Below are 11387 nucleotides of genomic sequence, written 5' to 3'. Positions count from 1 at the left end.
ATAATGTAAATACCAGTACCCAAAATATCCCCTATCTACGTACCTATTCACCCCTCTTCCTCCCAGGATCCAGAGTATTCCTCCTACTCAACCCCGTACCCTCCCTTGCACCACGCAAAATGGCATCGCCCTTCCGGCCCAACACCACCTCCAACGCCTGAACCAACGCCGTCGAATCATACCTCATCCCAACCGCCACCTCCCCATCCCCAATCTTCCTCCCATACAACCTCAACGTCTCAATCCCCATCTCCGCCAATCTCTCCCGATCCACCAACGGCGTCCCCGGGCCTTCTAAATGCAAAACATGCGTCACATACGCCGAATACGGTAACCCACCACCATTTCCCTCTTCGCCCCCCCTCCGCAACCCAACCCCAACCCCCACCCCACGACTCTCCTGCCCGGCCCTCGCAATCGCATCCACAAAATCCGCAGCCGTATACCCCGTCGGCCCCGTCTCCCTATCCAACGATCCATTAAGAATCAGGATCTTATGCCGGGCAGGGCCGGTAGCGATGGCTTGGCCGACGCCACGGAGAATCAACGACGGGATAATAGATGTATACAAGGACCCAATACTGTAGATGATTGCTTGGGCGTCGTTCAGAGCTTCCAGGACGCGGGGGTTAGCCGGGGGGCGGATCTCCTGACCATAGGGGTTGATGTACCAGATCCGGGTGATTCGGGAGGGAAGGTCCTCTGTTTCGGATTTGTTGAAGCGGATGTTTTTGTTGCGGAGGGTTGGGAGGGAGCCCGGGGGATGGTCTTCGTTTTCGTCTTCGAGGTCTTCGTGGGATGGGGTTGGGATTGGGGTAGGGGTGGAAGAGGAGAGGTAATCCGGGTCCGGACCATCAGCGAGAAGCAGGCTTGGACGACGACGGGAGGGTTGAAGGGCGGTTGGTTCACTAGGGTGAGAGATGCTATTTTGGCCGACGATGATGTCGTCGTTAGCGAGGGAGGCGGAGATATGGTGGGAGAAGTTAGAGTTGATGGCGGGGATGACGCGGACGAGGTCGGAGGGGACGCCGCAGATGCTGCCGAGGAGGTAGATGGCGCTTTCGAAGCTGCCGCTGAAGAGGCGGGCGCCGGTGAGGAAGAGATTGCCGACGCTGGCGGAGGTGAAGTCGAAGGTGGAGGAGGGTGGACGGGCGCGTTTGAGGATTTCCAGGTTCAGGAGGTTGAAGAATGAACGGGTGAGTTCGCGTTTGGCGGGGGTGATGGCCGTCCAGAGACTGGAGGTGCCGTCGACGATGGAGTGCCATTCGGCATGGGCGCGCGTGGCATCGGCGGAGAGCCGGTGGTTGAAGAGGGCTTTGATGGCGGCGCGTTCGGAATTGGGAGGCGAGTCGGGGATTAATCGTACCAGTCGACCTGGGTTGTGAAGTTAGAGATGGGTTTGATAGGGGTGAAGGGGGCTTACTGCGGACGTCTCCAATGCCAGGACCGCCGAAGATGCGGATCAGCTCGGATGAGGAACCTCCATTGTCGCTGATGGGGATGATGTAGCTGAGGGGACAGTGTTTGCTTTCGCGGACGGAGTGGAAGACGTCGACGAGGTTATTCGCGGCACTGCCGCCGGAGAAAACCACCAGGCCCCGGTTGGGGGCTGGGCCGGTTGACATGGTTGGGGAGTAAGTAATTAAATAGATGGAGGATGGAGAATGGGTCCCGTGGAGAAGAGGATTTGCAGGGCTACATGTTGGACGAAGATGCCACGAATCCCTTATCTATCGCCTCTCCATCTTGCCGGGGATTTGTGGCGTGGAGTTGAAGCAAGGCCAAGATGGCTGCACGCGACCATTTGATCGGAGCATCTTGATGACAAGAAGGGTAGAGGTTGAATGCAGAGGAATGACATTTATTTCCACGCCAGCGAACCAACTGCCACCACCAGCCCTCCAGCGAACATGCCCGGCGGCATGTCACACCAACCAACTTATCGCAGACAGCAACTCTGGAATGGTTGGCGAGTATCTAAGCATCAAATCTACAACTTGAATTAACTTTGACAATGGTATCGTCATCCCCATCCTATATTCATACGCCTCAGTCTGTCTTTCAAACAATCTACAAGAAATCCATCACACTATAAATACAAATTCGCCGCACATAAAAAGTCCTCGGCGTGAAGAGATCAGATAGTAAAATCGTCATGCATATGCAGCCCAGCCTGTAAGAAAACGTGTCAGCCTCATCCTCCAGTTGGAGACCATTGCCTGGGCAGACTTACCGCAATACAGCACCGCCAAATTCTTCTCATCGGTGGCCTGTTGGATCAATTCGTTGACAGTCGCCGTTACACTCAACGTCTTGCTCAACTTCTTCGCCACCACCGTCAGTGCGCGATCAGCCTCACTAGGCTCGCTGGCCGACCGCTGGTCTGTGGTCCCAGGGATCACTGGGGGACCCCCGTCGGCCTCTTGCGCATCCTGCATTCGCTTCATCCGGAGAGGCGAAAGCGTCCAGCTATACAGCGGATCATACCGTAGCACATCGAGAATGGTCATGATGCTATAGGACTCCTCGCGCATGGCCTCCAGCGTAAACTCGCAGCAACGTCGGAAAACCCCTTCGGTCTTGCTGATCCCCATGCCATCCACCAAATCGCGGGTTAACCGGAAAGGAACGACCTCCGGCACGGGCAGCACTCGCCCTTGTTCAAATGCCACCCCCAGATCAATGTGGACCACTTCACCGGTGCGTTCGTCCAACAGGATATTGTGGCCGTGCCGATCTCCGAGTCCGAGAACATGGCCCAGGATCGAGATCGCGGCGGTGCTTCGCGTGTATGCCAGCCTCTTGCTGAACCAGTCATCGGGGTTGTTGAATTTCTCCATGAAGAAGAACCTCATAACCGGATGGAAGTGCTCGGTCACCTGCCGGTAGGTTCGGACTCTCTGCTCAAATGACCGTGTTTGAACATCCGCAATATGCTTCCGGCACGCGTTCGGTTTCATGTCCTTTGGAAAGTATCTTTGATGTGCCGGCAGCAAGAAATCGTGCAAGGGGATCGTATGAGGCACAAACTCGATGATGCCTGCATTCGATGTGAGGGGCAGCACTTTGTAGGTACGAATGCCCAAATCCCGTTGACGGGTGACCTGATGATCTTTGAGGAGGCTGCTGACTTGCTCGAAGACTTGTTCCATGATGGCGTCCTGCCGCAAATCATCGTTTCCTCCTTTGAACTTGGGGGGCGGGACGGTTAGATGGGTTATTGACAATCTTATGAGTGGATCGACTCACCAACTGCTTGTAGCGTGCTCCGTTGCTGGCAACGGCCGTCACGATCTTCGGCGCGCTGACCCCAGACGCGATGGTGAACTCAGGATTATACTTGACAAGTTTGGGGACATCGCTGTAGTCACAGTCAACGCGAATATCGATCTTCATGGTAGGCGGCGGGAGCCGCTGGGTGACAGCGTCTTGTTCAAGTCGTTCCCCGGTTGATAGCTTTTTCAAAGGAACTTTCGCGCCACTCTTATACTTTTCGTCCGGCTTTTCGATAGCGAACCGCACGTAGTTGATGTTGGTATTGTGAACAGCGATCCAAGTTGGGCCCATGCGTTTGTCATTCCTCAACCCCTCCACCAAATTTCCAGCTGCTCGGTTCCGAGACAGGGCGGGCTGGTCTCTACTTCCCTTGTATTTGCTGCTCGCAAAGATTTGGTACATGCCATGGAACGGATGCTCCACACATATACGAAAGATCAACGCGAAGAGCATCTTCTGGAACTCATCAGAAACATCTAACAAGCGAGAGGTTAGTTGGTTCATCAAGGGTGCGAACTTGCGACTTGGCACTTCGTGGAGATATTTGGAGACCGCCATGTTCGCGATGACACTGTCGGATTTGTCAAGCCATAACGCGCAAAAACGTAGGGCATCGTTGTTATGGCTTTCGCTCTCTTTCAAGCACATGAGGTAGTTTTCCAAGCATTGTTGAAGGAAGGCTTCACGGCTGCGTCGCAGGCGCTGGTATTCACGATCGTCAAGATCGAACCACTGTTTGGTTTTTGCTCGATGGTACTTGAGAGCCTCCTTTTCCTTGCCTTGGGCTGTTTTCATCATGTCATCCAGTGCACGTACTTCCTTTTCCTTGCGGTCACGAAGTTGTTCAATCCGCCGAAAGTCTTCCAGCCCGTCTGGATTCTGCAGCTGCCTGTCACAGAACATGGCAAACCCATGGTAGACCCGGCCAACATCTTCCCCTCGCGAGCGGCTTCTGAGCTCTTTGACGGCCGCGGACAAATACTCCTGGATAATCGTATCAGGCTTTTCCAAACGCGCTTCCGCGATGTGATGGCCCTTTCCTCGTGTTAAGATTAGATTCTATGGGATGGCGTTTTTTGGACGTACCAGAGTCACAAGAAGTTCCGCACGGCTTATCGGGATAGCCTGCTTATGCAAGTCATTGCGGTCCCTGAGCTGCTGTAGCATTTGGATCGATGCTGTCATCTCTCCTTGGTCCCATAGAACATTGGCCAGATCGAACTTGGCCGCACCTTCAATATTTATGCCTAGGGAATTGCAGTTCTGCGCGAGCTTTGAGAGACAAACAGCCGACTTCAACGAGGCTTGCGAGATGCCATGACTACGCGCGATCTCAAGGGATTGCCGGATAACTTTCACTTCCAGCAATTGCGCGTCACGATCACTCAAGTTGATGGCAGTCTTTAGGAAGTCTTTACTCTTGATTGATGAGAACAAGGCCTCATGGCAAGTCAATATCTCTCCAAGGTCAGTTGCACTGCATGTGTTAGCATCAAGTCGAAGCCATCATGATAAAGCAGCTATGAAGCCTACCTTGTGGTCTTGAGCCAACTGTCTCTGCCCGCCATCCTTTGCCACTCATTATTGAGGTCCTCCGTTGATTTAGAGCCCAAGACATCGCAAACCTCAGTCATGACCCCCAAAGTCCGCATGGCATTGCGTAAAGACAGTGCTGAGCGGCTCGTACTAGTCAGTAGGTCCAGGCTAGATAGAAGGCACTCATCGATAGACGCGTAGACGTCTGTCAGTGTTCCGGATATGTTGAGGCTTTGGAAAGCCCGAAAGACGGTCGCAGATGGCGAAGGGCTCAGTGGGGAGACAGGAATATCCCATTGTCGCAAACTTCTTGCGGTTTGCAACATACTATCAAATGATCCCGAGGTATCTTTAGAGTTGCCAGAGATCGCGAAGATTGAATTGGCGATGCCTTGAAGATTGGTCGAGTTGAGGGCATTAAGGACGCCGTGGACATTGGTATCTCCCCCCATCTGTATCTCACTATCATACCGAGCGCTTTGAAACAAAAGATTCTTGAACCCTGAGCTCTCGTGTTCAAGCCTGTCCATGACAGCCTCCAATGACGAATCTTGTTGGATGCCATAGAAGAAATCCGGATCATCTATGTTTCGGAATATGCCATGCAGTATCTCCGGCGCCACTTCGTATCTAACAAGGGATGAGCGACGTGAGGTAGAGACCGCCCGCGATGCAGAAATCTCGAGGAAAAGAAGCCCTGTCTTCGGCAAGCGGCACTTATTGGCAGCTGAAGATGCTTCGGCAAAGTCAACATCGAGCCACTCATCTCTTTCCACAATTGTTGATTCATCTGGTCTGGGCTGATTCCTTAGATAGAGGAGGCAGTTAATGACGAGCCGTGCATGAGGAATGGTACGGTCATCGACTTCTCGTAGCACTTGCCCAAAGGCCTCCGAAACCGTCTGACGAACATCCACATCCTCTTCGAATTCCGCCAGCAAGACATCATGAAGGATGTATGGCAGTATTTGGACTGCTAGGTCAGGGATCACGTTGAGGATGTTGCGTAGTGGACCAATTACCGGGTCTTTAGGAGCTGCGCTTGATAGGAACAGCCCGACATTTCGAGCAAAATGTCCGGCTGGAACACTGGAGTCCCAGATTATCGTGACCCCGGCTTCAGTCGTTGAAGCTGGCATGGGCATAGCGGGACACTGATAAGGGCTCCACGTAAAGGCCTTCAAAAGGGAAGGGGGTACAGTTTCTCCACAGGGTTCGAGTTCGGGATAACTGGCAAGGTTGCTGATAATGAGTTGCATGGTACGTTCAACCAGTCCGACTTCCAGGTGATTGCTATTCTGTAGCATATTGCAAAGCATCATAAGAATGCTAGCCTTGGAACGGTGAAATGAACTCAGATCTGACGGATGCGACGGGACTGCAAACAGTTTCGGATCCTGTTCCCTTAAGAGGACGTCGCCAATCTTGCCAGTAGCTGAAAATGCTCTGCCGATAACTCTAGCTGCCCATAGTTTGTATTCAGTTCCTGAGTCAAATCTCTGCAGAGTTTGGCAGATAGCAACGGCGCTGGACATGACGTTCTCATAATCTTCGAAACCATGGTGGTAAGATTCAGGGGAAAGTTTGCTCTCAGTGCATAGCAACGATATAACGTGGTCGGCGATCGGTTTGCTTAAGAGGCTCTTCCTAGAGCTTTGGTCACCGAGGACTTGTAGAAGCAATTCATACTCCTCTCTACTGCCTCTTGAGCCTTCTTCTGCAATGGGGACGCGCTGGGAAGAGCCGACCAGGCGTCGGAAGAGCTCATGCTTCTCAGGTTTCAGCGCAGAAGACTCGTAGGAATCCAGATAATCTTCGAACCATTCGAGAAACCGGGTTGTCTTCGCCATTACTGTTTCCACTAGACTTTCCTGGGCTATTTCCGGGGGAGGAGAAGCCAGAAACTTTCTCAAGGACAGCAGTGTAGTGACCGCAACCCCAGCCATGAGACCGGGGTGTTCAGATAGGTAGACCTTTCCTTCTTCCAAGAGGTACCAGAAGATACCCAAGGTGTCTTCCGCGCAAAATATGTCAGCCAGATACGGTCGAAGGGCGTGTAACACCATTTCTAACGGGTAGTCGCTCAACATGACGGGCCCGGCAATGCTCACAAGTATCCGAATCTTTCGAATAACGGAGCATGTATGTAAAGAGCCGAGGGCAGGGTGAATCGATTCCAAGAGTGTTCGGCAGACATATGTTGCCAAGGTGGGTGTCCATATAGTCTCGAGATCGTATCCACTCCGCTTGCAGAGAAATTCAAGTTCATCAAGGAGGTAGCGCGCCCGGAATGATGGTTGTTGGTTTGCAGGCAACAGAATATCGGAGGAACTCTTTTGCACTATACGTCTTAGAACATTGAGAGCCTCGTGGAAGTTCTCGCGCTTTAGAATCGCCCTCTCGATCTGTTCGTATTGGTCCAAGGTCCCAAAGAAGGTCGCTATCATTTGCGGGAATTGAGCTTCAATCAAGGACACAAATTTGTCAGTCCCTAGCATCAGCTTCACTTTGTTTTCCACTCCTTTGGTCTGACTTCCCTTTCCAGGAGTGCTGATATCTCGTGCTATGCTGTATGCCTCCGCCTTGCAGAAGGACTGCACTACAAGGTGATCAAATGGAACACCAGTACAGGCTGAAAACTCAGCTCCTTCGGTCTCAATCCCACGCATCATCACCTGTCCAATTATCTCGTCCTGAACATCCGTCAGCATCTCCTTCAGTGTTCCGTAGCCGAAGACACTAAAAGGCATGGATTTGACTGTTTGTTCCTCAGTCCAAGTGTAGATAATCTGGGACGAAAAGAGCCGAAACAGCTGTCTTGCGTCTACAAGTCCGAGTGTTTTCGCAACGTCACGTAGACATTTTTCAGCGTACCGAAGGGAGTTTGGGACCTTGGCAGGAGTTTCAAACATATGGTAAATACTTCTCCGGAGCAATGTATGCCATCTGGAGGCAAGACGAGCTAATACAATCAGGCGCAGAGCGATCCCTTCATCCCAGTCAGAATCTCGGGGAAGGCTATCCAGCACATCGTCAAAGATAGCATCATGCTCTGTGAGAGAGTACTGGCCAAATAGCTGAGGTATCAATTCCCCAGCACTGAACTTCACCAAGGCATCTCCTTCTCGGAGAATGGTGAACAAACTCGTTCTAGGCGACGGACTGGATTGGCTGCTTGAATAGGCGATATTGTGTATGAGTAAATCACCTAGGAGCTGGGTGAACTCAATGAGGACTGGGGTGGATGCCATTTTCTTTGCCAACAACACTTCAGTAAACCATGCATAGATGTCGGTAGCTGAATCATGGAGATGATCGTTTTCTGGACCGGTCCACAATCCAATAAAACTGCCCATCATACGAAGACAAAGAATGTGCGAGTTTTCACAGCGTTCTACTTCATATGTCTGCAAACATTTCTCACCAAGGTCTTCGAGTATTCTTAGCAGGGAATGACGTTGCATTCCAGCACATGCACGATACACATGCGGTAAGAATTCCCTCGCTGATAGAATATCCATTTCATCGAAGTCAGTCAGATATTCGAGCAGATCGTCATCGGCCGAATGCTGTGAAGTGACGGAAACATGTATCCTCTGGAAGATTGATAGTTGGATAGTGATACAACGCTGTAATGTTGCAGAGTCATGAAGCACCGGTGACGCATCTCGATTGTTGCCGAAGATGGAATTGAGCTCTGCCGATTGATTATGGGATGTGAGCAATGGATCATCCAAATCCATATCTTCTTCGCAGTCAGAGCATAACATCTGTTTCTGCCTTTCTCGATGACCCTCCAGGATATTGGCAAGGGGAAGAACTAGGCTAGACACAGCAACAATGACAGCTGTATTAGAGTGGGAAAAGAATGGTTCCGGGGCAAGAAGAGGAGTTAGAATCGTCAAGCATGCGTGAGTAAAGACGGGTTCCTGGGAAGCTAGGAAGGAGCACAGCCGTTTCCAGAGACGTTGGTTGCTCTCCTGTATACTAGACACACGGTTTGTAGCTTGCTGTGGTAGGCATGCCGTGTACAATGCAATAGTGACACAGGAGCATGCGACTATTTGCACCATGTCCACAGTTATATGGTGTGATTTGTCTTCAGACAATGCATCCCAGGCCTGCAGAAAACCCTCAACTTTGAGTTGCAACAGATCGAGCACAACATGGTCGTTGGAGTCAAGTCGGCCAAACTCTTCTAAACACAAAAGCCCTTCAGGGTCCCAATATTTGCTCGGATTTAACATGTCCTGGAGGTCAAAGAGATAGTTGAGGAGCCGTTGGTTCTTATGATAAAAGTGCCATCCTCTCGCTATGAGACCTGTAGGTCCTATGAAACGAAGTTTGGGCAATACAAAGCGTCTGTTGGTGCAAGCTAACAACATGTTCAGAAGGTCCAAAGGACGAGCGAACATAGCAACTTGTGCTATCTGTAATCGATCGGTCACCGATCCTGTTGCACTGAAAGTGAGTGCTGATGCCATAGTAGCAGCATTTGGATACACATACCGATACTCCAAATTTCCCTCAGCCAGGAACAAATCTTTTGAGAGGCATCCGGTACTAAGCCCGGGTTTATTTGCGCCGTCATGCGTAGGATTGTAGCCCAAAAAGCCAAGCACGAATCCGAGATAACAGAGGGGCCGTTCATATTGACGGATGCCAGCATGGAACTTGTTGCTTGCGCAACTACTGGATAGTCTAAGAGATCACGCTGGAGTATATGATTCAACAAATTGCAAGCAGCTCTGGCCGTCGTTTGAGAAGTAGAGGTCCGGGAAGCCAACTCCCAAGCGCGCTGCCAGCAATCTTTCAGAGAATGTGAGTCTGCATTGGGACTACTAGCGATGCTATTATGACATCTCTGTTAGTCGTCCATTTTCTGTGCTTGGAATACTCACCTACCTTGCAATCGCAACCATTGTCCAACAAGAAACCGTGCTATTATCATCCAGTACATTCGGAAGCAGCCTCTCAAGCAGGGAGAGCTTCGACTCAACATTTGCATAACTTTTGGGAAGGAACGGTATCAGCTGCAAAGCGCAAACCCTGCGTGGTCCAGAGGATGTCGCTGAATCACGAAATATGTCGTCTATTTGAGAAGCAAGGCGCTGCCTCTTATTCGCCGTCTCTCCAGACGCAGGATGCGGTGATAATTTCCCGCATATATAGTCTGACAACTCGAATAACCTTGCTATGAGCCACAACGTAGTCCAATTGTGCTCAGATCTAGCACTCTCAAAGCGAGGCCATGCTGAGTATTCCTGCTGCTGTTCTGAATCGCCGCTGTTAAAAGTCAATTCATCCAACTGTAAGATCTCCTTCTCGGGTCGTTTGAGATACTCAGTGTGCAGTGTGTCCAGAAGGTCTTCAATCAGACGTGCAATCAACTCTGACGGCTCTCTTCGAGCCGCATCAGTTAAGACAACCACACAAAGCATGGCAGTGACGAGTATTTCATCCTTCAGCCCCATGAGTTTGGTGGTCCACAAACGTCGAATTACTGGTATTAAATCTAGCAGCGACGTTCTCGCAAGTTCAGACTGGTCAAATAGAACTTTCATGATAACTGTGTTTACGCTAGCAAACGCAGCTTGGTGTCCACTCCCAGCGATAGTTGATGAGCCCACGAACTTAGCCAATCCAACAAGTACACGCTCAGCAGCTTCCTGAATAGGAGCATTCGGGCTTCCGGTCAGCAACTGGATACATACAGCAGCTTCTGTGGCAGCAGTAGCGTCACCTTTAGACTTTTCACTGGAAGTAGGAATCGGTGTTATTCTGAGAGGTGTTGAGCTCCGGCCTCCAGTAGAAAGATACTCGTCCAAAAAGGACGCATGTCCATTCCGAGAACTCGTTGGACTAATTTCATCATTCTGGACATTGATGCACTTCAGGCAGAAAACCATTACTTTCTCCCATTCGCCCGATGCGAGATGTTCGAGATGAGGAGGATAACGCAGGAGGGCGACCAAACATTTTGCATAGTCCACACCCAGAAGCCCAAAAAGAGTTTCACTTCCGGGGGCTAGAAGGGTATCGGTGATGTGATCGACTAGTGCACGAACTGATCTTGTGCGCAGGTTGCGCAAGAAAACATCAACAGCTGTTCGAAGGACAGATGCACATGTAGACAAACGAGCAGCCGAGGCTCTCTTGGAGTTCGATCGACTGTATAGAGATTTCTCGACTGATACAAACCGAAACAGAGACTCAAAGATCTTGTGGCAAGCTTTGTCATTCTGCGAGTTTCTAAACATGCGCGCGCATGGCATTAATTGTTAGTTACCGCCATGCATATAGAGCGACCTGGGTTCTCTGCATACAGTTTTGAATTTCTTCTATTCTTCTGGAGTATATGCTTTAGGTCTATCAGGCATCAGAACCGCGAGATTATGGGGGGAGTCCGGCGTATGTAAGACAAACCAGCAAGCCCATCTGAACGCTCTCTTAGCTTCTCTGAAGCCAAAAGCGCAATGGCCCCATCCAGAGTGATTTCGCCCATGACGGAGGCAAGGAGCTACGGAATTGGCCGGGATCTCATTGACAATCGCGATAATCAAGATAGCCAAGCC

The 11387-nt window shown here is 50.8% G+C and overlaps 2 protein-coding genes across 2 annotated transcripts; both read right to left on the bottom strand.

Annotated features, from left to right (window-relative positions):
- Positions 1 to 4: 4 nt before the first annotated feature.
- BO94DRAFT_327833 (gluconeogenesis factor YvcK family protein) lies at positions 5 to 1734 on the bottom strand. The gene is made up of 2 exons (XM_025606951.1): positions 1424 to 1734; positions 5 to 1374 (listed from the first exon to the last, which is right to left on the bottom strand). Exons 1-2 carry the CDS (start codon positions 1623 to 1625, stop codon positions 44 to 46), a joined length of 1533 nt encoding a protein of 510 aa, XP_025471062.1. The 5' UTR covers positions 1626 to 1734; the 3' UTR covers positions 5 to 43.
- Positions 1735 to 2153: 419 nt separating this feature from the next.
- atmA (DNA-binding protein kinase TEL1) lies at positions 2154 to 11317 on the bottom strand (the record flags this gene model as incomplete). Its single annotated transcript, XM_025607790.1, has 8 exons — positions 2154 to 3191; positions 3250 to 4311; positions 4363 to 4753; positions 4810 to 9265; positions 9322 to 9662; positions 9718 to 11064; positions 11139 to 11181; positions 11239 to 11317. 8 exons carry the CDS (start codon positions 11315 to 11317, stop codon positions 2154 to 2156), a joined length of 8757 nt encoding a protein of 2918 aa, XP_025471061.1.
- Between the last annotated feature and the right edge of the window lie 70 nt (positions 11318 to 11387).

Source organism: Aspergillus sclerotioniger (genome assembly GCF_003184525.1).
Source record: "Aspergillus sclerotioniger CBS 115572 chromosome Unknown BO94scaffold_5, whole genome shotgun sequence".
NCBI lineage: Eukaryota > Fungi > Ascomycota > Eurotiomycetes > Eurotiales > Aspergillaceae > Aspergillus > Aspergillus sclerotioniger.
This window is presented reverse-complemented; position numbering and strand designations above follow the sequence as displayed.

What these genes read in the sequence shown, in the direction of transcription:
- BO94DRAFT_327833 (XM_025606951.1), bottom strand. Translation starts at nt 1,625, where the DNA reads ATGTCAACCGGCCCAGCCCCCAACCGGGGCCTGGTGGTTTTCTCCGGC. An exon ending in TGGCATTGGAGACGTCCGCA is followed by an intron (nt 1,375 to 1,423) that starts GTAAGCCCCCTT and finishes TTCACAACCCAG; the next exon opens with GTCGACTGGTACGATTAATC.